The sequence below is a fragment of the Rattus norvegicus genome, chromosome 7 (genome assembly GCF_021556685.1).
Source record: "Rattus norvegicus strain SHRSP/BbbUtx chromosome 7, alternate assembly SHRSP_T2T, whole genome shotgun sequence".
Lineage (NCBI taxonomy): Eukaryota > Metazoa > Chordata > Mammalia > Rodentia > Muridae > Rattus > Rattus norvegicus.
This window is the reverse complement of record NC_141540.1, coordinates 143,212,147-143,235,190: the sequence shown is the minus strand read 5'-3', so window position 1 is coordinate 143,235,190 and position 23,044 is coordinate 143,212,147. Positions and strand designations below refer to the sequence as shown.

The 23,044-nt window shown below is 51.2% G+C and overlaps 2 protein-coding genes across 28 annotated transcripts in view; one reads left to right on the top strand and one right to left on the bottom strand.

Annotated features, from left to right (window-relative positions):
- Positions 1-37: 37 nt before the first annotated feature.
- On the bottom strand, positions 38-5,176 carry Tarbp2 (Tarbp2 subunit of RISC loading complex). Of its 15 annotated transcripts, none has more exons than XM_087558417.1 (9): positions 4,998-5,176; positions 4,308-4,477; positions 3,052-3,154; positions 2,420-2,747; positions 1,844-1,916; positions 1,537-1,654; positions 1,087-1,214; positions 595-796; positions 38-466 (listed from the first exon to the last, which is right to left on the bottom strand). In XM_087558417.1, exons 5-9 carry the CDS (start codon positions 1,904-1,906, stop codon positions 309-311), a joined length of 669 nt encoding a protein of 222 aa, XP_087414543.1. In that variant the 5' UTR covers positions 1,907-1,916; positions 2,420-2,747; positions 3,052-3,154; positions 4,308-4,477; positions 4,998-5,176; the 3' UTR covers positions 38-308.
- Positions 4,910-23,044, top strand: part of Map3k12 (mitogen activated protein kinase kinase kinase 12) — a 19,853-nt gene continuing 1,718 nt past the window's right edge. The window contains exons 1-15 of one of the 13 annotated variants that reach the window (XM_087555841.1): positions 4,910-6,166; positions 13,526-13,612; positions 14,126-14,214; positions 17,715-18,193; positions 18,561-18,744; positions 18,907-19,098; positions 19,317-19,475; positions 19,565-19,723; positions 20,598-20,706; positions 20,927-21,036; positions 21,167-21,283; positions 21,363-21,500; positions 21,625-22,249; positions 22,417-22,487; positions 22,570-22,831. In XM_087555841.1, coding sequence (XP_087411967.1) covers positions 17,749-18,193; positions 18,561-18,744; positions 18,907-19,098; positions 19,317-19,475; positions 19,565-19,723; positions 20,598-20,706; positions 20,927-21,036; positions 21,167-21,283; positions 21,363-21,500; positions 21,625-22,249; positions 22,417-22,487; positions 22,570-22,831 — 2,571 coding nt within the window. In that variant the 5' untranslated portion in view covers positions 4,910-6,166; positions 13,526-13,612; positions 14,126-14,214; positions 17,715-17,748. 13 annotated transcript variants of the gene reach the window in all.

Here is a 23,044-nt window from a genome sequence, read left to right as displayed (position 1 = left end):
TTGACACCCTCATGACCCAGGGCCAGAGAACACAGGGTTTAAGAAGCCAAAGAGCAGCATTTATTCTGGATTCCAATAGAATTCCAATTTCCTTTCATTCATCATCCATGGAATGAGGGCAAACCCTGCGCTGGCTGGGGCCCTGTGGTTCATGGCTCCTTGCTTGCCTTTGCCTTCCTCAGTCTCAAGGCAGGCAAGCTGTGTCAGAGGTAGAGATGGCACCTCTGGAGGGCACCAGAGCTAGGCAGACGCATAGACCCAGGGCAGAAGGAGCAAGAAGTAACAGATATCCATCACTGTAGTGGGTGCTATTTGCTACCGGCCATGATCCTGAGGTACTGTAGTGCGCGGCGAGCAGCATCACCTCGGGCTGCCTCCCTGGTAGTGGCAGAACCATAACACACAGTGGCTGGCTGCGTGGACAGCTCCACTAGACACTGGCAGAGCCCACTCAGGCTCAGTTCCTCTGGAAGCCAAAAAAGAGGGAGGCACTGGTGGGGAGGGGCACCAAGCAGTGTACATCACCCATCTCCCAACTCCTTTATACTTGCTCTGATCCAGTCCCCTCCATCCCCAGTCCCTGGCTGGCCATACCAATATCCAGATAGCTGACATGGAAAGCCTGCTCCGCAGAGAGCTCACTGAGGACGCTGCAGCAGGCAGAGCCCAAAGACCCCAGAGAGCCCACGGAGCAACTGCGAAGGGACAGGATCTTTTCTCCCACAGAATTCCGTAAGGAATCCCAGGTGCAGCCTGGCCCACGGTTCCTTAGTCCATCCAGGCGGGAGCTCACGCCCTAATGAGATAAGGGTGAGAATGCAGCTAAGAACCCAAGAACAGGGCATACTCTGACCCCTGGCAGCCTTCCTCATCCCAGGAAAAGTTGCTACAGGGCCTTTGCCCTAGGCCAGCTTTCCCTAGTGACCCTACACATAGGCTGAGGGGACTGCTAGGTGTCACAGGTTCAAAGAGCCCTGGGTTTGGTAGAGAAGCAGGTCCAACTCACTTCCAAATCACAGACCCAACCCAATTCCACACCACGTCCTGCAGTGTGAACCACATGGCGAGCCCACACAAGCCACTTACAATGGAAAAATGATCGTCATCAGGTTCAGCCTCGTTGCCGTCGCGGGCATCCAGAGGTACCGTGTGCACTCGAAGCAGCATCTTAGCTGCCGCGTTGCGCTTTGCCAGCTTCTTGGAGGTCCCACTGCCTGAGGATAGGGAAGGAATTGTTCGACTTGGGGATTCCTAACAGACCAATGCTTTCCCTCTAAGTTAACTTGGATAGAAGGTCCCCTTATGGGATAACTGCAAAGAGGAGCTCAAGGCCTGTTCGTTTTCACTGAGGAGTTGATGAGCCAGAAAAGAGGGGAAAGATGGGCAGGGACAAGGAAGAGACAGGGAGGGAAGAACTGAGCAAGGAGCTGCAAAGCAAAGAAAGTTGGGACAGAGCACAGCCAGGCAAAGAGCCACCTTGTGTGGGGCTATAGTGTGGCGGAGAGAAGGTGAGTGAACCCCCTTTTCCCCAGTTACCAATCTCAATGAAACGCTCCACCCGGCAGGTCATGGTGAACTCTTTGCGGTGAGCAGGCCCAGACTCCTGGGTCACCATGTACTCTGGCAAACGCCAGCCTTTCTGCACCACCAGCTCCTTGAGAGAAAAACAGAAGAGTCCAAGGTTTAATGGGGAAAGAAAGGTTCCTTACCCGAGTGGCTTTCTACCAAGAGCCTCAGCCTCTGAATGAGAAGGAGGACCACCCCACCCACGAGGGCGCACATCCCTGCCTCAGGGCCCTAGTTCAGAGAAGACAGCACACACGACAATGAAGATGAGGCACACCTGCAGAGCACCAACAGGGTTGCACTCAGACTGCTGAGGAGAGACAGGGGGCTGCATCTCCATGGGAGGGCTCCTAAAGGAAAAACGGCCCAGACCAACGCTGAGGAAAACGGTTCCTTCTGTCCTGGACAAGGATGAAGTGCCAGCCACTGCCACCTCCCAATTCTTCACCAGGCAGGCAGCTATCTGTCCAAACATCTAGCCTTGCTCCTCCCTCCCCAGTCTCCACCAAGTGAGGCTCGCTACTTCCTAGTAGCATTTAGATGTGGAAATACTTCAGTAAAATCCCTGTGACAGAGGTAAAGGAGCAGTACAGCCGGTCCTGGAGTACCTTTTGGGTCTCAAACAAGGAGCCTGTAAGATGTTTAAACAATCTAACATTCGTCATATGGCTATTTAAACATCATAAATTACTTCCTATCCCAAGCTTACCAACCAGCTGGTGCAAATTTTTCAATTATGCCATTCTCTGTTTACTCTCAAGCTTCCTCATCCTGACCTGCCTGGGTTCAAGGGCTATAAGACTAGAAGCCAAGACCCCTTCCTTCCTCCAAGATGTCAGGGGACTGAAGATACCTGGTTAGTAAAGCAGATGGAACAGGGGCAGCAGCTTCTGCAGCAATGACAGCAGTGTCCTCAGGCACTGAAGAGTCTAGGAGAGAAAAAGAACTTCCCGAGGGGAAGAGGGCCTTGGATTCACACCCACGTAGAAGGGAATGAGGGTGTGAGGTCCTTCTGACCTTTCCATCCCCTGAGAACTCCTTCCCCCTGATGTTGACTCGGAGAGCCTCAACAACAGCTCTTCCTCCTGGGATCCTCTGCTGACCCACACTGGCTCAGAAGCACTGAGGTAGGGGTGGGGAGCTCAGAAAAGAGAGTCTCTTCCTACCCAACAAGCTGCAACCTGAATGTGGAAGAGGGAAACCCATCTTGCTAGAAAGGGGGCATGCCGGGACTAACTTATCAGTCTTAGCCTCCACCCCCTATGCCCTATCTCATGCCCCAGAGCAGCCACCACCCATCAAAGGGGCTGGCTATTACCCTGAGGCATCCTAGAATACCCTATTCAGCTTTAAAGGAAATTCTCAGGAAGGAGCCACGAGAGGGTGGCCGTGAGTCACCAGACCAGGCTTAGGAGAGAAGTAGGTAGTGCAGAGGCCTGGGTTCTCAGCAGGGCTTCTAGTGTGCCTTGGCTGTTCCTCCCTCACCTGCTGTCCTCCAGGGCTGGTTCCAGCATGCTCCCCCCTTTGAGGTGTTTGAGGGCCACCTCAGCTGCCTTGTGCTTGGCTGCCTTCTTGCTGGGGCCCTGACCTAAGAAAAGGGGTGTGGGCAATACTGGAGGTCACCGGCAGGACAGCAGAGAAACCAGCCCCCACAGTCTCTCTCACACAGTCAGAGGAGTGAACAGTCCTCTGACCAACCTCCCCTGTCAGAACTGGAAAGGCTCTAATCATTGGAATGAATAGCCTTTGTCCTAGTTAGCTTGGCACAGCCTAGGATCATCTAGAAGGAGAGCCTTAACTGAGGAATTGCCTAAATCAGCCTGGCCTGTGGGCATGTCTGGGGGACTGGGTTGACTGCTAATTGATGCAAATATGCCCAGCCTGCTACTGTGGCACCATCCCTAGGCAAGTGGTCCTCAACTCTGCAAGAAACCTAGCAGATAAATAAGCCTGCCAACCAGCATGGGGTATCCACCATTGTTCCTGCTGTGCTCCTATGGCTGTGAAGTGAGTTCCCTGGTCAGAGGTGGCAAGGATGAGTTTATTTTCTTTGGTCTTGACTGATAATGTGAGTTTCTACCTTAGCTTCCCTCGATGATGAATATAACCTGAACTGTAAACCAATCAATCCTTTCCTCCTCTAAACTGCTTTTGGTTAAGGAGCCTTATTACAGCAACATAAATGAGACTTGAACACCCCATCTCTTCCAGTCAGCTCCTGTAATTTAAACCCTGCAGGCAGGAGAACTTCTGAGCTCCAACCCTGGTGGGCTGGGGAGAGATGTTTCACTCTGTCTTTCTTCTTTTCTCTTCCCTCAGTAATGGGAAAGAGACAGCAGAGGGTCTGTTCTAAACTCTGAGCTTTGCTCTACCACACATTAGGCATGTGAACATGAGCCAGCCATGTGATGATCCCTCATACTAAGTTCTTCACATTCAGTGTGAGGCATGAAGGCTGGCAGAGTGTGTGCTTGCTCCCCCTAATCCCCACAAGGAGTACAGTGTCTTCCTCTGAGGTGATAAAGTAGCAGACCCCTGTGATATTTCCAGTTCTCGCCACTGAGTCTCTCAGGTCCTGTCCACCTTCTCACAGCCCTGTTTAATCCAAACGGTGGCTTTCCCCCTGAAATCTCTCCATCCCTCCCTGGCCTTACAGGAGAGGACTGTGAGGTGATTCCATGATATTAAGCCACGGGCCCTGTGAATGCACACCCCAGCCAGGCTGCCCAGGCCTTCCTCACCAGTGCAGCTGGTGTCGCCAACGGTGACCCGGAAGGTGAAATTAGGTTGATGGGCTTGGCCCTCGGCTTTGAGAAGGTCGTACACGGGCGTCTTCCCTATTCTGGTCCCATACTCCTGAAGAAGGCTGATCGGGGTCTTGCCCGGGTTGGCGGCCAGCATTTGCTCTATGCTGGGGAGGGGCACAGACCAACATCACACTTCCCCTTTCGGCACCCACCTGGCCAGTCACTGTCATATTAGACCTAGCCACATTATAGGGTTCATGAGTCCCCAGGCAGTATAGCATCCATCGACTGGGTTAAAAGTTATGATGCAGGAGGGAAAGCAAAGTCCCAAGGCAAGTGGAGAAGGTACTGTTCTCAATTAAGGCGAGGGATCCAGTGCCGTAGTGCTGGTTGGACGTGCATTTCCCCCTGGCACAATGCAATTCGGAAACCCAGTACCCACCAAATACACTGAACGTCGGGGCATAAAGCCCAGGGCTCCAGTGCAGTCTGGGAATCAAGCCAACCCCAAACTAAAGCTGGAGGCTGTGGCCACAGCCCCAGTGCATGCCGGGAACCTCTGCCCACTACCCCAGTGCTTGCTGGGAACAACCCTCAGGCCAGGTGCATGCTGGGGCCGCGCCGCTGCCCCTCCGCACCACCTCACACTTTTCGTCCTGCAGGAATCCAAGCGAGGCAGCTCACCTGGGCAGCCCGCAGCCTGTAGTAGAGCCGGAGCCCTGATCCTCTTCACTCATTCCCTCCTCCGTCCCCGCGGGCGCCACCGTGACTACAGTCTCCACGCACCCCAGTACACCGCCGACGAGCTAGGGCCGGGGCCAAGCCCGGAGTCGCGGCCGGTAGGGCCCGCCGCGGGGCATGCTGGGATCTGGAGTCCCCCGCCCACCCGACTCCTTGTGTCTTCATCAGGATCCGAGCTACCCGCCCCACAACCCTCAGCGAGGCTCGCCCGGGCATCTGCACCGCCCTCTGGGAGGAGCAGACCCTCCGCGGAAGCGTCCCAAGCTACGAGTGGTTTTTGTTTTCTAATATCACCCCGCCTTCCTCCTTGCGCACCGCCTCCTCCCGAGCCGAGACTGTGAGCATGCGTACTGGCCGAGTGTAGGCGGCCGGGGGCGGGGCGGTAAGGGCTGTCTCCCAGAGAGAACTACAGATCCCAGGCGCCCACGTGCCATCCGGACACCACTGCAGGCTTCGCTGCCTCATTGGTTCTACCGAGAGCGACTTTCTCTAGGCGTTTGCAGATTGGTCACTTGGCCCAGAGGGCGGAGACGAGGAAAGGTATAGCCTTCTTCTTGAGGAAAGGCTGTAATTGGCAGAGAGGCTGCTGGCGTAGTCCTTTTGCTGCCCCAGAGGGTGGGCCTCACCTGGCCACCCTCACCCCAGAGCTGTAGGGTTTTGTAAGTCAGAGTTTTCCTCAGAATTGGTCTCTCAGGCTGGAGCATAATTATCTTGGACCCTCAGCCCTCCGCGTCAAAAAAAGGAAAAAAAAAAACCGTTGCTTTTCTGTGGCTTGCTCTTCGCCTCTCTTCACTAACTTCACGCAGCCTGTCAGGGTTTGTGCCTCTTTAGATCGACCCTAGTGAACCTCTCTTTAACTGCCCGAGAATCATTAGGAGGACATTCTGCTGTGTTTAGTATCAGCTGAAAGAGCACAAGAGTAACTAACGAACTAAAATACGCGCAGAGCTGAACGAGTACTTTTGGATTTCCCAAAGCCTTGATAACCACCAGAGTGAAAGAAGTAGGGGGAATCTTGTGACCTTGGACAGAAGGAGAAAGAGATACCACGAAAAACGCGATTCAAATGGGTCTAGGATGAGATGTCTTGCTAAGAAGGGATAGGGTTAGAGGTAAGAGGAATCTGTAAAGATGATAATGAGCGATCGGTCGACCAGGAACACTGAGGTGGGAAGGGACCTACGACTGGGTGGATTCCAATTGGGTGAAAATGGAGCAGCGACGAGGGAAGGCCAACTGGAGATATCGGTATGACAAGGGACCAGTGCCAGAGCGTTGTGTATACTGAGGGGCTGCGCTCTCGAGATATAAGAGTCTGTAAGACAGGTCACAAGGGGTTCCTACAGAATCCGCATGAGGACCAAAGTGGGACTGCCGTAGGACACCTCCAGGAAGGAGGCACAGGGTCGTGGCCCGCCAGGAACCAGCCTGGAGAGCGCCGGATGGCAGCCTCGGGCTCCTTTAAGAGGCCGGCGACTCCAGCGCAGCATCCCCCGCTCAGGGCGTGTCCGTCCCGGGGGGCCAGGGGCGGGGGCCTTGGAAGGAGCGGGAGTTCAAGTCGAGTGGGAACGGGGCTTAGAGTAGTGGGTGGGGGGCCAAAAGCTGGGGCTGACACCCGTGCACCTGAGCTCCACTCGAGCATCGCCGGTGACAGCTCTCCAGGTCCAGTGGAGGGCAACGGGGGGAGGAGGGGAGGAGGAGGAGGAGGCGGGAGCAGCATCCGGAGCCGAGCTGCAGCAGCGCCGCCTTTTGTGCTGCGGCCGCGGAGCCCCCGAGGTGAGAGCCTGGGCGACTTGTGGGGGTGGGGGGTAGGGATGGGTTCGGGTCTTGGGATCCTGGCGTGGAGGGAGGGTCGGGATACAATTGTGGGGTGGTGGGGGAGGAGGTGACTCGAGGATGCTGAAGCCGTGGGATGGAGGAGCTAGAACCCTGGACCCGACGCCTGGAGATGGGAAGGAACGGGGAGAAGCTGAGGGATGCGGCGGCCCAGCTTGGAGACCAAGAGCCTCCAGAGCTGTGGTGGATTTTGCGGGGATGAGGGTGGCTAGGGGAAGACCTAAAGGACAGCGGGCAAGAGCACGTCCTCTTTTTTCTCCTCAACCTCGGGACCGAGAGGAGGAGGGAGAGTTGTGGCCCCCTCCAGGGAAGGGATGGAAGGGCACGGCCTAATGTACCCACTGTCCCCCTCCCCCACTTCTGCACCTAATAGGCTCGACCTGAAAATTAGGCTGCACCTACTCCTGCTTGCCCTGTCCGGGCCCTCTCCCTCCCTTCCATCTGTAATGCCTCTAATCTCCTGCTGTGGCATTCCCTACCTTCCAGCTGTTGCACCCCCCTCCCCCATTTGGATGTGGTTTTCTCTCTCTCTTCTGCCCTGCTCTCCTCTGGTTTCCTTAACCCATTTCCCAGGTCAGGCGCCTCAAAAACCTCCTTTTTCTCACACACTCACCAAACTCCTTGACTTACAATCTTGGTAGGCAAGGCTTTGGCTGACGGTGGCAAGGGAAGAAGGGGTGGGCTCCATAAACAGTAGTAGGAACGCAGGGAGGAGCCTTGTAGCTTTCTGTCTTCCGCCTCTTTGGCCTTCAACCAAAAGAGCATGCACATGAGTTCTTTCACACCCCAGGTGCCCGGAACCTCACTCTGAACCTCCTCTCTTCCTCCAATTCTCCGGGCTGCCCCATGGTTTTCAGGCAGAGGGTCATCCCAAGCTTACACCAGTAGCAAGAATTTGGGAAGGAAAGAAACCAAGTTCCCTCTGAGCCTTGCTGTCCAGACATTGATATTTACAAGTTCAAGAGCGCAGCCATCTCTTGTCTCACGTTTAAGGAGGGAAAGGTATCAGGACCTCAAGCCGACCCCAACCAACTGTTGACTTCCAGGAAGACCCCAAGGTCTAACATTTGTGAAGTCGGAGATCGTTGGTGGGCAGAGGTGGAAGATGGACAGTGTGGCTCAGGTTTCCTAGGCTTCCTCACAAAAGCAAAAACCCTGTAAAGGGCAGTTATTGCTCTGAGGAAGGCCCTGGGGTGTGGGGGAATAATAAAGTGACAGAGACCATGAAATTGTAGCACCCACCTCTGCCAGCGGAAACCATGTTGGCTTCAGGAGAGTTTATCCATTTGACCCTCCAGAAAGCCTGGTCATGTGTGCACTGGGTGAGGGGCCATGCTGTTCTGGGGAGTAGAACTCCAGGGAAGAGCCCTGATCTTGAGTTTTATCTCTTTACTCATGGTATTATATACTCCGGGCAAGCTTTTTACCACCAAACTAAACCAGCGGCTTCTCTCTCTCTCTCTCTCTTTTTTTTTCCAAAAATTTTATTTTGAGATGAAGTGCCACTATGTTGCCTCTCAGAGCTTGAACTTTAAACTCTCTTGCCTCAGCCTTCTAAATAGCTGAGCCTCTGAGGCCTGAGCTAGCAGGTAAACAAAGGAAGAGCAGAGCATGGTGACTGGTACAGGCTTTTAGCCGCAGCACAGTGGAGGCAGATGGAAACAAGTGGATCTCTGAGTTCGAGGCCAGCCTGTCTATACAACAACTTTCAGAGTAGTCAAGACTACATTGAGTCTGTCTCAACAAACTAAAATGAAGAGACCGCTTTGTTTCAGGGTCTGGGGTGTGTGTGGTTCAGTTGGTAAAAAGTTCCTGACAAACATGGCCCTGGGCTTGACCTGTAGCACTGCATAAAGAAAGCCTACTATGGTGCTTCAGTTCCTCCTATACTGGGAAGCAGAGGCAGGAGCTCATGGTCATATTTGACCATGTTGCAAGTTCAAGGCCGGTCTGGGTGACATAAGACCTTGTTTCCAAAAAAGGGAAAGAAAAATGTTTTTTTCTGTATGTTTTGTGTGAGAAACATCATGACTGCCGTCTATAGAGTACATCCTATACTGTGCCAGATCTCTAGGCCAAGAACTGCTTTTGGTTACTTCATTGATGCCTATAACACCCATCAGGTTACACTGTCATCACCGTAGGGATGAGGAACTGAAATGAGTTAGTTTTTCAAGACCCATTAGACAGTCTTGGCGGCCTATTTCAGCAATCAGTGAGCTAAATGGTCAATAGCACAGAGAGGACCAGGATATTGAGGCTCAGCAGAGCATGAACGCAAACACCAAATGCAGAGGCCAGGGGATCTCTAAGTTTGAGACTACCCTGGGCTACACATCAAGTTCCAACCTAGCCAGGGCTACACAGTGAGAGCCCCCCACCCCACCCCCCTCTCTCACACAGATACACACACACAGAAGGAAAGAAATCAGCATGTGGTTAGAGTGGGACTTGCAGTAGCTAGGCCTGTCCCACAGCCTCGTGTACGACTGACATAGGTACCACCGTCCCCATGTGGATGTAGAACAGATGTTGGCAGGCCTCACATACTACAGGCCACCCAGCCAATTAGAAGCAGCCCTGGCCTTTGCTGGCCCTGAGGCCTAGACCAGGGGCATGAGTGGCTGGCTATTACTCAAACTTCATTTTTTTTTAATTAAAAAACATGTAAAAACAAAACCATCACATTTTGTACTAAAAGAAACTCAAAATTATTACTGAAATAATATAAACAAGCCAAAGAAGTGAGTTGGTAACCTACATGCGGTCCAAGCCTGTAATGCCAGCACTTGGGAGAAGAGACAGGAGCTCAAGTCTGGGTTGTGCTATTTGAGACGTTGTCTTATTTAAAGAATTGTGATATTTGTGCTTTCACCTATTACCTTTTTATTAATTTTTTTTAAATTTATGGACATTGGTATTCTGCCTCACTGTATGTCCACGTGAGGGAGTCAGATCTTCTGCAACTGGAGTCAGTCATGAACTGGGTACTGAGTTGAACCCAGTTACTTTTGGAAGAGCAGCTGGTGCTTTTTAACCACTGAACCATCTCTCCAGCCCCCTTCCCTGTTACTTTTCTTTTTAAGATTTATTTTATTTATGCGAGTACACTGTCTTTAGACACACCAGAAGAGGGCATCGGATCCCACTACAGATGGTTGTGAGCCACCATGTGGTTGGTGGGAATTGAACTCAGGACTTCTGGAAGAGCAGTCAGTGCTCTTAACCGCTGAGCCATCTCCCCAGCCATGCTGTTACGTTGTTTTAAAGACAGAGTCTCACTGCATAGCTTAGGTTGGCCTTGAACTCAAGATGCACCTGCCTTAGGCTCTCCCCACAGGGCTCCTTTCAGATAGCTGTGCATGCGAGTTCAGCTCCGGCTCTGTAGATGCAGCTTCTCCAGGCTTGACTGACTGTGAGAGACTCCACCACCCATGGCACCTGGTCCTTCTCTCTGCTTTTACCATCTGAGCAAGGATGAGAGTTAATCTCAGCCATGCCTTCAGAAGGGCTGACAGTATTGCTTCATTAACCAGAGGGAACCAGCTAGGGGGTAAGGATGAGGTGCAGGGCTCCTGGCCTTCCCCAGTCTGCAGAGGCAAGACAGCAAAGACGGAATCTCCAGCATGTCCATTGTCATGTGACCACTGAAACCTGAAATTATCATTGGTCCTGGGGTAGCAAAAGGTCAGAGACCAAGTCTCCCTCTTTTCTGATTGAGCAGGTGAGCCAGCCTCCCTGGAGTCCACAAAGGCCTGTAGTCTAGCTAGCTGGGAAGACAAAACAGAGCTAGGAAAGTGAAAGGCACAGCTCACTGTGCCCCATCTCCTTTTCCTACCCCTCCTCGGCCTTTAAGGCCAGGTAGGAGTCTCCCGGGGACTTGACTTAAGGCAGGGCTGCTGCATCAACTCTTGTCCCTGAGCAGCCCAGCCCAGGCCCTTCCCTCACCTTACTGGCAGAAATATGGTAATAGGGAACCCCCGTTCTCAAAAGGTAACTCCCTAGTCAAAGACAAGGCTTAAGAAAGTGGGTGTTGTTTACATGTGGGGAGAACTGTGGGGTAAGGATGATGGATCCTGTCAGAAGGGGAGGTAAATCTGCAGGCAGGCAGAAGGCACAGCCGTATCCATCAGAAACATCTACCCTTCAAGGTCTCTCAAAGGTAGAGAACCAGGAATCCCAGGCCATGGCCACTTTCCTCTCTGCAACTTCTCAAACTAAGTAGAAGAGAGTGGGACATCCCAGCCTGCAGGAAAATGATGTCCAAGAAGGCAGGGATAGTTCAGTGTAAGAACTCAAGGCATGGACAGATGGCCACACCTCTAAGCAGAGCCTCCAGAGCTGGTCACCACATAACACAAGCCATTGGATTCTGCTGTTAAAGCAAGAGGGAGCAAGAGAGGGGCTGGGGATTTAGCTCAGTGGTAGAGCGCTTACCTAGGAAGCGCAAGGCCCTGGGTTCGGTCCCCAGCTCCGAAAAAAAAAAAGAACCAAAAAAAAAAAAAAAGAGGGAGCAAGAGAGAATTCACCTGCTACAGCCTCCTCTGGCAGGAAAGCCTAGGAGGAATGAGGGAGAGGTGAGGGTGACTTACATACAGGCCCTAACTCTGTAGCCTTGTGGGACCCTGAATGAACCATCAGTAAAATGGGAGAGCTGGCTGTCATTAGAGCCTCTCCCTTGGTAGATAAGGGCAGGGACCACTCTGTTCCCTTGCAGTCTGACACAGATGCGGCCCACCCGTAATTCTTGTGATTCAGAGTGACAGACAAATCCCTCCTCTATGCACCCAGGCACTGCATAATTGATGGCCAGGGAGACAGGTTCCCTCCCCCAAGGTGACCGAATGTCTGGGCCTGGGGCTTCTAGTCTGCCACCCCCAAAGGCCAGGCGCCAAGACCCAGCTGGGGTCAAGGAGACACAGCTGGTGGGTCAGGAATAAAGGAAACAGAAAGGGGGTACATTTGCTGAGAAAGAAGAATCTCCCATTTACCACAGCTCCCTGGGGACCCTCGGCCCTCCCTGTCTTCTTTCAGGTCAAGCTGGAAGATCTGTCAGCCCGAGGGCGGTAGGGTAGCCTGACCATAGTTGAGTAACCTACCTGAGTCTCCCAGCTTCTTCAGCCATTGCCACTGCCCTATAAGGCGAGCATGTGGAAGGAATGGCTTCTCTATGCTCGTCCTTCCCAGCTGCTAGCCCTGGATACCACAGGGCCCTCTAGGGATGCCTGTGTGATCTGAGGCAGGCAGAGCTGCAAACTGATTCTGAGGATGTTATCCTCTCTATGACTAAACTAAGCCCAGATTGGGGGGGGGCGGGGGAGGGGCACAAACCACTCTAAAAGGCCTGGTGGTGTGATACCCCAAACTCAGGAAGGGAGAAGCGGTCTGTGTTTTTCATCTCGATCTTGCAGGGTTCTCTGCTTTTCAAAACCATCTTTTCAGGCCATCCTCCAGGCTTGAAGCTGTTGGCCAGTCTCTCACCTAGTTCCTTTGACCGTCCTTTTCTCCTCACCCCATCTCCATTTCTTAACTTCTGTGTGGTACCGTACCCCAAAGCAACACCTCGAGTCCTCCCCTCCAATCCCAGCCCCTCTTCCTCCGCCAGGTGCCTGCCTAGCCCAAATAACTGCACGCCGAGGTCAGAGAAGATGGGCTTCAGAGCGCACAGGTGGGGATGAGTTCAGCGCCCGCACCTGCATGCAGGCAGCAAGCTCAGCCTTCCCTCCTCAGTCTGCCCAGGTCAGGGGCGGGTTCCTGCGCGGCCCCGCCCCTGCCTCATGTTCACGTGACCCTGGGCTAATCTTGTCCCGGTGACTTCACGGGCCCAGTAGTCATGGTTACGCCGCAGCGCCCAGCCCTTCCCCCAGCCGGCTGTGCTCTCTTCTCCCCTCTTGGACCCCTCCCACAGCCGCGCCCCCAGCCCCGCACCACGTGACGGTCGGGAAGGAGGTCGACGGGGATGGGGCGCCGTGGCTGTAACCCCTTCCACTCCGCTTGCCGCGGTGACGTCCTGGTGGCCGGGCGGTCCAGCAGGTGGGCCGAGAGCATGCGAGAGATCCAGCCTTGGGGCCTTGGTGAGGGAGGCGGAAGCCTTGGGGTCGTTTGCAGGAAATTCTCCGGTGCGTTCTCAGGCTGGTCTGTGCTTGTAATTTACCTTACAATAGACACCTTGGCTCTCCAAGCCGCACATTTTGTGGGCTGTGTCGGCAATTCACGGGCTATAGTTCCTGATTTCTGGACCTTGGTTTTCTCTAGATCGTAGGAGGACCAATGATGCCTTCTTTGCTTGGCTGTTCTGAGGGTGCTGGGAACTGAGCGATACACAGAGCATGTGCGGGCCCTGGGTGGGTAGAGCAGTGCTCCAACTCTGGTTGGAAGCTGAGCGGGAGCCACGGAGCGGGAAGCTCACGCTTTGCCCACTCAGATGGGAATTAACTAGACAGGGTTGGAACTGCACAGAAGACTTACAGGTTGAAGTGAGACTTGGAAGACAAGAAGGGTAACCTTGTTGGCTGTGGCGCCAGTGGGCCTAATAATGCCAACTGTATTCGTATAATTTTTTAGTTTTTTAATGACATTATGCGTGTGTGTATGTGTGCCTGTGTGTTTGAGCTAATGGCGCCTCACACTTGCAGGGCCTTGGATCCCCTGGAACTGGAGTTATAGGGGTTGTGAGCATCATGTGGATGCTGGGAATGGAACCCCAGTCATCTCGAAGAACAGTAAGCATTCTTGACCCTCAGCTCTTCAGCCCCTTGGCATATATTAATTACACATAATAATGGGCTTCATTATGATATTTAAAACGTATATACAATGTATTTGATCACCCATATTCCCCGTAACTGTTTCCATCGTCCCCACACCCTGCTTGCCCCCTTCCGTTGTCACATCAGTTTTCTTTTTGTGACACAGAGTTTAACTATGTTTGCTAATGGGATCCTAAATGAGGGTTAATTTACAGTATCATGCGCACCTTACCAGTGGCTATACCATCAAAGACAATGTCTTTCTCTTTCTCTAGCAGCCATTAGCTGCATTCACAGTCTCCATAATAGAGGACCAGAGGGAGGGAAGGAGTGATGTGGAATGAGCCCTCCATGCCTCAGGACTGCATGTTCACATAGCCAATATCCTGCAGTCTTATGCTGATGATCACCATATCCCCAGAGTTTATGGCTTTGTTTGTTTGTTTGTTTGTTTGTTTGTTTTTAAGACAAAGTTTCACTCTGTAGCCCAGGCTGGCCTGAAACTCACTGTGAAGCCAGAGATGACCTTGGACTTCTGAGCCTCTCACCTCCATTCCTGAGTGCTGGGACTGCTGGTATGTGTTGTTTTGTCCAGTGTTTGATGACTGAACTCAGGGCCTGTTCCATGCTCTGCGAGCACCCTACCCACTGAGCTACCTCTCCGTCCTTCCCACTTTAGACTGCTATATTGTATTAAGGATTAATTGTAGTAACACATTTATACTAAATGCTAACGTACATAATAATTTCTTGAAAAGTTCACATTGTCTTTGGACACTATAATTCAGAACCCTGATAAAGCTTCGTGTCCAGGGTGGCCTAGCTATCAACATAAGTAAGCCACTAAGGTAACTAAAGCAAACAGGCTTTAGATGAGTTTGTGTTTTGGATCTTTTAGAAGCTGGATGAAAAATTAAGAAAGAACTTAAGAGGCGTTTATCCTGGGCCATGTGGTAACAGTTAATGAAGTATCAGGACTAGAGAAAACAGAATGACAACGTGTAGTTTATTTTAAATTACTTTAGTTATTGTAATTTGTGTATGAATATTCTGCCTGTATGCATGTATGTGTACCAAGTGTGTGTCTGTTGGATTCTCTGGAACTGGGGTTAGATAATTGTGAGCTACCATGTGGATGTGGCATTCAAGTCTGCAAGAGCAACTAGTGCTCTCAGACACCAAACCCAGCCCAGGAGGTGGGATTTTCAAATGTGCTAGTTACAGGATCAACGGAGGTGCTTGTTAACTGTGCAGATCCCAAACCAGTCCCATACCCAGTGAGAGTCTTCAAGAGAAAGGACTGCAGATGATGGTTAGGCAGGCTGAGACTCTTGGTTTCCCAAACTTCCTTTGCATATGCTCTGAGCATACCCCTCTATGGCACCCCCTGCACACTGTGGTTCATTCCCAGGCTACTGCAGAGACTAAAGAACCTGCTCAGACAGCAAGCTGTTAGATTGATGTCAGGGAACCTTACATCTCATGCCATGACACCCAACTAAGAAGCAGCTGTAAGAACAGTGCGCCTCTTGGTGTCAAGTTCTGAAATAAGCCTGAGAACTTGAGAGAGCTTGTGGTGCCACCCAGTTCAGCTCTTTATGTGACTGGAGAAATGGACACTTAACTACACTTTACCTGAATCAAAGGTAAGGGTTTTGCTGTTGTATTTGTGGTGCCAGCCAGGGATGAGATCCACAACCTGTGCCAATTTGCTTTGTATTTTTTGTTTGCTACTCTGCTACATAAGGTATAGTTTTTTGGTTTTTTTTTTTTTTTTTTTTTTTCTTTTTTTCGGAGCTGGGGACCGAACCCAGGGCCTTGCGCTTGCTAGGCAGGTGCTCTACCGCTGAGCTAAATCCCCAACCCCAGGTATAGTTTTATGTAGCCCATGCTGGCTTCAAATTGAGGAGCCTCTTGTCTCCGCCTCTCAAGTGCTTGGATATGTGGTATGTACAGATTTTATTATTTTTGGAGATAGACGAGGTCTTATGTAGCTCAGACTGGCCTCAGATTCACTACTTAGCCAATGACCTTGAATGTCTGATCCTCCTGCCTCCACCTCCCAAGTGCTGGGGTGACAAGCCTGTGTGCCATGCTCAGGTTTATGCACTCCAGGGCATTTTGCATTCTAGGCAAGGGCTCTACTTGAGCCACATCCCCAATCCATTTTCATCTCACACAGGGTCACCTGTATTCAGGCCAGCCTCAGATTTGCTATGTAGCCGAAAATGACCTTCGACGGAGTATTGCCTCTTCCTCCTCAGTGCTGGGATTACAGGCATGCACCACCACAGGAGGATTATTTGGTGCAAGGGCTTTGCGCACGGTTGGCAAGCACTCTACCAACTGAGTACCATCCCAGTTCCTAGACTTGTGATCTTTTAATTAGTGCTATTTAAATAGCACACAGCTATGAACTGGGACCTATTTCTATTGCCTGAGAAGCTGAGTCTTGGTTTGGGGAGTTGGGGGTTGGTTGATAGGGGAAGAGAAAAGAGAAGAGCCCTCTTTTGACCTCCAGAAAACAGCTGATGAAGGATGGGATGGACTCAGGAGAATGACAATGAAGGCTAGAGCTTCACACAACCCCATTGGATAATTCTGCCCTCAACCCCTTTCTTTTTCCAGTTGTGTTGAGAGGATAGTACACCTCTGTGGTTCTGGTTCTAGACACAAGATCATATCTCACTGGAGAGGCCTAAGTGCTATGTGTAAGCACAGAGGAGAGAAGAGAGCCCAGATACTAGGTGTTCCTGGGAAGGCCTCAGTGACTGTTGACAGGGGAAGCCCAGGAACATTATCTGGGTGCCTGCCATACCATGTACCATTCACCACAAGGGAAGTCTAGGTGTATTGCCACTAAATACACTAGAGATTTAGATCCAAACAGGCTGGCAGAAGATCTCTGTAAGTTCAAGGCCAGGCTATTCTACATAGAGTTCCAGGACAACCAGACCTACATAGATCCTGTGTGTGTGTCTGTGTGTGTGTGTGTATGTATGTATGTATGTATGTATGTATGTATGTATGTATGTGTGTGTATATTTTGTGTAGGGGGGATCTGATTCATATAACATCTGTGTCTTTCACAGTCAGCCTTGGCTGACAAGAGTGAGTGCTGCAGGGTTAATGAAAATTGTACAGCAGTGAGAAGTTATTTCAGTTGCTTTTTCTTTTTTCTTTTGTCTTTTTTCTTTTTTTTTTGGAAACAACGTCTCACTGTACAAACAGTGCTGGCCTTGAACTCTGCCTCCCAAATGTGTGTGCCACCACACCAGGCCTATTTTTATTATTACTAAAAAAGCATATTATTTCAAATTTATGTGTATTGGTGTTTTGCCTGCATGTATGTGAATGCATCATGTGGTACAGTGACCAAGGAAGCTAGGAGAGTGTTGGATCGCCTAGAACTGGAATTGCAGATGGTTGTTAGTCATGGAGTAGGTTCTGGGACCCGCAGCCAGGTCCTCAGCCAGACTGCCAAGCACGTAAGGCTGAGCCCTCAGCAGACCTTGCTTTTGTTCTTTATTTTTGCCATGCTGGACATGAAACCTAGGGATTCGGGTACCTGTTAAATGTTGCACCAGGGAACTGATTACACCAGCATCACTTACCCTTTCCCAGCAGAGGGTTGGTCTAGTGCCTGACACATGCAGAATGCTTTACATTGCACTACTCTAGCCTTTGTACTTGAGTCTGATACTTAGAAAAGGAGAAGGCAGGGTGTGAATGTGCTGTAAATACATGAGAGGCCAGGACAACACTTTTGGGGGTTGGTTTTCCTTCCACTGAGGAATTCACCAGGCTTTGCACAGCAAATTCTTTTACCCACTGAGCCTTTCTTTAACCAGTACCTGAGTGGGTTTTTACTTCCCTTTGCTTGATGATACTCAAGTATATTACTTGTATACAAGAGTATTGTTGATCAGTAATAGATGCCAAGAGGAAGCTCATCTGCGTCAGGTTTCCCATAAGGGTATGGAGAATGACACTCAGGCCAACTCCAGCTAGGTACTGTGAGCTCTTGCAGTAACTGCGTGTGGCTGATGGCCCTTCCATCCTTAATTCCTCACAGGGCCCGCTACTCAGCACACCTGGCTCCAGAGGCCATGGCCTGCCTCCATGAAACCCGAACACCCTCCCCTTCCTTTGGAGGCTTTGTGTCTACTCTAAGTGAGGCCTCCATGCGAAAGCTGGATCCAGACACTTCAGACTGCACCCCTGAGAAGGACCTGACACCTACCCAATGTGTACTTCGAGATGTTGTGCCTCTCGGTGGGCAGGGTGGAGGAGGGCCCAGCCCCTCCCCAGGTGGAGAGCCTCCTCCAGAGCCTTTTGCCAATAGTGTCCTGCAGCTACATGAGCAGGATACAGGTGGGCCAGGGGGAGCCACCGGGTCACCTGAGAGTCGAGCATCTAGGGTTCGAGCTGATGAGGTACGTCTGCAGTGCCAGAGTGGCAGTGGCTTCCTTGAAGGTCTTTTTGGCTGCCTGCGCCCTGTCTGGACAATGATTGGCAAAGCCTACTCCACAGAGCACAAGCAACAGCAGGAAGGTAGGCCAGATCCCTGTAGGAACACCCTCCATTTCCTTGAACAGCCCTACCAAACTTATTTCCTTTACATCTGTTCCTGGTGCTGGGATTAAACAAACACTACAGCTAGACAAGTGTTTCCTGCACAGCTGAATCCTCAGCTGGCTCTTCAGCATTTCCTCACGCTGTGCTAGGAAACTGAACCCAGGAACAAATGAGCTACACCCTTATATCCCCCCAGCTTCTTCTAAGACCACCCAAGTATTTCTTTCACTAGTCTTTTCAGTTTACTTTGTTCTCTCATCATTGATATATTCAACCAACCCTTGAGTCTCACAGGGCCCTCAGTACAGATCTGGGTCTGTGACTCTGTGCCTCCTACCTACAGACCTTTGGGAAGTCCCCTTTGAGGAAATCCTGGACCTGCAGTGGGTAGGCTCAGGGGCTCAGGGTGCCGTTTTCCTGGGACGCTTTCATGGGGAGGAGGTAGCTGTGAAGAAGGTTCGAGACCTCAAGGAGACCGACATCAAGCATCTTCGAAAACTGAAGCACCCCAACATCATCACTTTCAAGTGAGGTCCAGGGCAGGGGCTAGGGCTGATACCATGACACAAAGGAGTCCCCTCACCTGGGGTTATATACCCTCCCTCAAAGGAGAACTTGAAATGGCGGGGTGGGAATGTCGGTCCCATATGCACAAGTCAGATGCTAAGCTTTACTTGTCTGGCCCTCAGGGGTGTTTGCACACAGGCCCCGTGCTACTGCATCCTCATGGAGTTCTGTGCCCAAGGACAGCTGTATGAGGTGCTCAGGGCGGGCCGCCCCGTTACCCCCTCCTTGCTGGTTGACTGGTCCATGGGCATCGCTGGAGGCATGAATTACCTACACCTGCACAAAATCATCCACAGAGACCTGAAGTCACCCAAGTAAGCATGCAAGATGCCGTGCACATAGGTGACCCGCCCATGGCAGACTGGCCCCTACATTTTAGATTCTCCCTCAAGTCCACTCCTTCCAAGTGCAGTCCTCTGCAGGACTGTGTGGTGAGCCCCTCAACTTTAGGTGTGTCCATCATCATAAACTAACAGCAGTTGAGTGGGTTTTGGAGGGATGTGGATACTGGCTGACTTGTGTTCTTTCCCAGCATGCTAATCACATACGACGATGTGGTGAAGATCTCAGACTTTGGCACTTCCAAGGAGCTGAGTGACAAGAGCACCAAGATGTCCTTTGCAGGGACAGTAGCCTGGATGGCTCCTGAAGTGATCAGAAATGAACCTGTGTCTGAGAAGGTTGACATCTGGTAAGCACCAGGATGAGACTTTTAAGGCTGTTACAGAGGTCATGCAGGTCTGGAAAGAACCCTTCCAAATGATGTTTTCTTGTCCTCAGGTCCTTTGGGGTGGTGCTTTGGGAATTACTGACTGGAGAGATTCCCTACAAAGATGTAGACTCCTCAGCCATCATCTGGGGTGTGGGAAGCAACAGTCTTCACCTGCCTGTACCCTCTAGCTGCCCAGACGGCTTTAAAATTCTGCTTCGCCAGTGCTGGTAAGGACAGACTAGCTGGAAGGAGGGACTGACAAAAAGTTAAGGGGCACCTGGAATTCAGATGTCTAGGCCAAATCTCCCCAAGGGCCAGGACTCAGAGAATGTGTACCAAGGAAACTTAAAACTGAGAACAGGCTGCATCAGCCCACAGAAAACACATCAGATTCAAAGGTCCTCTTTGAACATGTTTCTGATTTGATCTGATGAGCACTATCTATTATCCCAGGTTGCTGTAAAGCAGAAAGACTACATTACTGAGCAGACTGGCTCATTAAATTGGCCTTAGTCCAACAGTGGAAGATTGAATCTATTACTGACATTCCCAGTGTTTCCTTTGATGTAATTGTTTAAAAGTTGTGGGGATGGGCTGGACAGATGGCTCAGCAGTTAGGAACAGACCACTCTTCCTGAGGTCCTGAGTTCAATTCCCAGCCACCACATGGTGGCTCATAACCATCTGTAATGGGATCTGATGCCCTCTTCTGGTGTGTCTGAAGACAGGTACTCATAAAACTAAATTAATAAAAAAATAAAATTGTAGGAAAAGGTATGGCCCTGGCTGTCCTGGAAGTTGCTATGTAAACAAGAATTAAAAGCATATGCCATCATAACCAGACATCAAAAGCTTTATTTGGGTATATAACTGGTGGCACATTCCTTTAATCCCAGCACTTGAGGCAGAGGCCAGCATGAGTTCCAGTACAGGCAGAGCTACACAGAGAAACCTTGTCTCAGAAAAATCAAAAAGGGACAAGTTAGGTTAAATAGACCCCCTATGTGGTATTTTGGTATTAACAAATGGTGTCAGATGGCTCTCTAGATGCTCCGATTCCTTTCTAATAATCCCCCTCCACATTTCACAACTCCATTTCAGGAACAGCAAACCTCGGAACCGCCCATCATTCCGACAGATCTTGCTGCACCTGGACATCGCCTCGGCTGATGTGCTCTCTACACCCCAGGAGACTTACTTTAAATCCCAGGTGTGCTTTGGGTGGAAAAACAACACACCTCTGACCCTTGCAGCCATGGCAGCCTTTGAGATGTGACCAGTTAATGTGACTGGATAGATAAGTCCTTAGAGAAACATCCATTCCCTTTTGCTCATAACTTAATGGCTCAGGTAACCTTCCAAGAGCACAGGTCTGTGAGGTGACAGGGACGTAGTCCTCACCCCCTCCCCCCATGTCTCTCCATCCCTAGGCAGAGTGGCGGGAAGAAGTAAAACTGCACTTTGAAAAGATTAAGTCAGAAGGGACCTGTCTGCACCGCCTAGAAGAGGAACTGGTGATGCGGAGAAGGGAGGAGCTCAGGTATGTGCCTATTTAGGAAAGTGAATCTTATCTAAACAGCAGGAACCATTCATCATGGAGTCAGAGAACAGGGTCCATTTCGGAAGCAAGCGAACCCAGCTCACCGTGGGAAAATCATCTGCCCTTTCAGACATGCCCTGGACATCAGGGAGCACTATGAGCGCAAGTTGGAGAGAGCTAACAACTTGTACATGGAACTGAATGCCCTCATGTTGCAACTAGAACTCAAAGAGAGGGAATTGCTCAGGTAAGTAAGCCTTAGTAATACACCCCTACTTTCATGATGCTAACCAATCTACAAGACCCAACTGAGTGGACTTTTTTAGGCGAGAGCAAGCTTTAGAAAGGAGGTGTCCTGGTCTACTGAAGTCACACACGTCCCGAAGCCTCCTACATGGAAACACGATGGAGAAGCTCATCAAGAAAAGGAATGTGCCACAGAAACTGTCACCCCATAGCAAAAGGTGGGACAAACATGAGGATGAAGGCTGCCATATGGCAAGGACATGGCTCTCTCTTGGAGGGGGGGGGTTTGCTTCCCACTGTTAATCTGAATATTATGTTTCTCCCCCCCTACCCCACCCCCAGGCCAGATATTCTCAAGACAGAGTCTTTGCTACCTAAACTAGATGCAGCCCTAAGTGGGGTGGGGCTTCCTGGGTGTCCTAAGGGCCCCCCTTCACCTGGGAGGAGTCGTCGTGGCAAGACCCGTCACCGAAAGGCCAGCGCCAAGGGCAGCTGTGGAGACCTGCCTGGGCTTCGTGCAGCTTTGCCACCCCATGAGCCTGGAGGACTAGGAAGCCCAGGAGGCCTAGGAGTGGGCCCTACAGCTTGGGATGCCTGCCCCCCTGCTCTCCGTGGACTCCACCATGACCTTCTACTTCGGAAGATGTCTTCATCATCCCCAGACCTGTTATCAGCAGCACTGGGAGCCCGAGGCCGAGGGGCAACAGGGGGAGCTCGGGATCCTGGCTCACCACCTCCACCCCAGGGTGATACTCCTCCAAGTGAGGGATCAGCTCCTGGTTCCACCAGCCCAGATTCACCTGGGGGAGCTAAAGGGGAACCACCTCCACCAGTAGGGCCTGGAGAAGGTGTGGGGCTGCTGGGAACTGGAAGGGAAGGGACTACAGGCCGGGGAGGAAGCCGGGCTGGGTACCAGCACTTGACCCCCGCTGCGCTGCTGTACAGGGCTGCTGTGACTCGTAGTCAGGTAAAGTATGGGGAGGTTCTTCTGCCTCACACCCACTTTCCTTAATCTCCCTAGGGGCCCAAGTGCTATACTCCCAACCCCACTCAACTATGTACCCTTGCCTAATCCTTAATGATTTATCTTTTGACTGGTTTAAACAAACCTACCTACACCCGTCTCTACTGTAGAAACGTGGTATCTCATCTGAAGAGGAAGAAGGAGAGGTCGACAGTGAAGTAGAGCTACCCCCAAGTCAAAGGTGAGTGGTGCTGTAATGGCATCTTTCATTAAGGGAACTTTAAAGGACCACACAAAAGCTATAACCATGCCTCAACATTTAGGTGGCCTCAGGGCCCGAACATGCGTCAGTCACTATCTACGTTCAGCTCAGAGAACCCATCAGATGTGGAGGAAGGTACAGCTAGTGAGCCTTCCCCAAGTGGCACACCGGAAGTTGGCAGCACCAACACTGATGAGCGACCAGATGAACGGTCTGATGACATGTGCTCACAGGGTTCAGAAATCCCACTGGACCTACCTACTTCAGAGGTGGTCCCTGAACGTGAAACCAGCTCCTTGCCCATGCAACACCAGGATGACCAGGTAAGTCTGAGTTCTAACCACTAGACAATGAAAAATGAACTGGGATAAGAAAGCCACGGGGTTGGGGGATTTAGCTCAGTGGTAGAGTGCTTGCCTACCAAGCATAAGGCCCTGGGTTCGGTCCCCAGCTCCGAAAAAAAAAAAAAGGGGGGGGGGGGAAGAAAACCAGTCATTTGAGAATCTAAAGATGACTAACCTACAAAAGGTATTTAT

Bases quoted from the DNA above. Each gene is read 5' to 3' on its own strand.
- Tarbp2 (XM_087558414.1), bottom strand. From the start codon at position 5,050: ATGAGTGAAGAGGATCAGGGCTCCGGCTCTACTACAGGCTGCGGGCTG. The intron at 1,655-1,843 runs GTGTGCCTCATC...TTTTCTCTCAAG, and splicing joins ACCCTGTTGGTGCTCTGCAG to GAGCTGGTGGTGCAGAAAGG. The intron at 467-594 runs GTATGGCCAGCC...TTTGGCTTCCAG, and splicing joins TGTCAGCTATCTGGATATTG to AGGAACTGAGCCTGAGTGGG.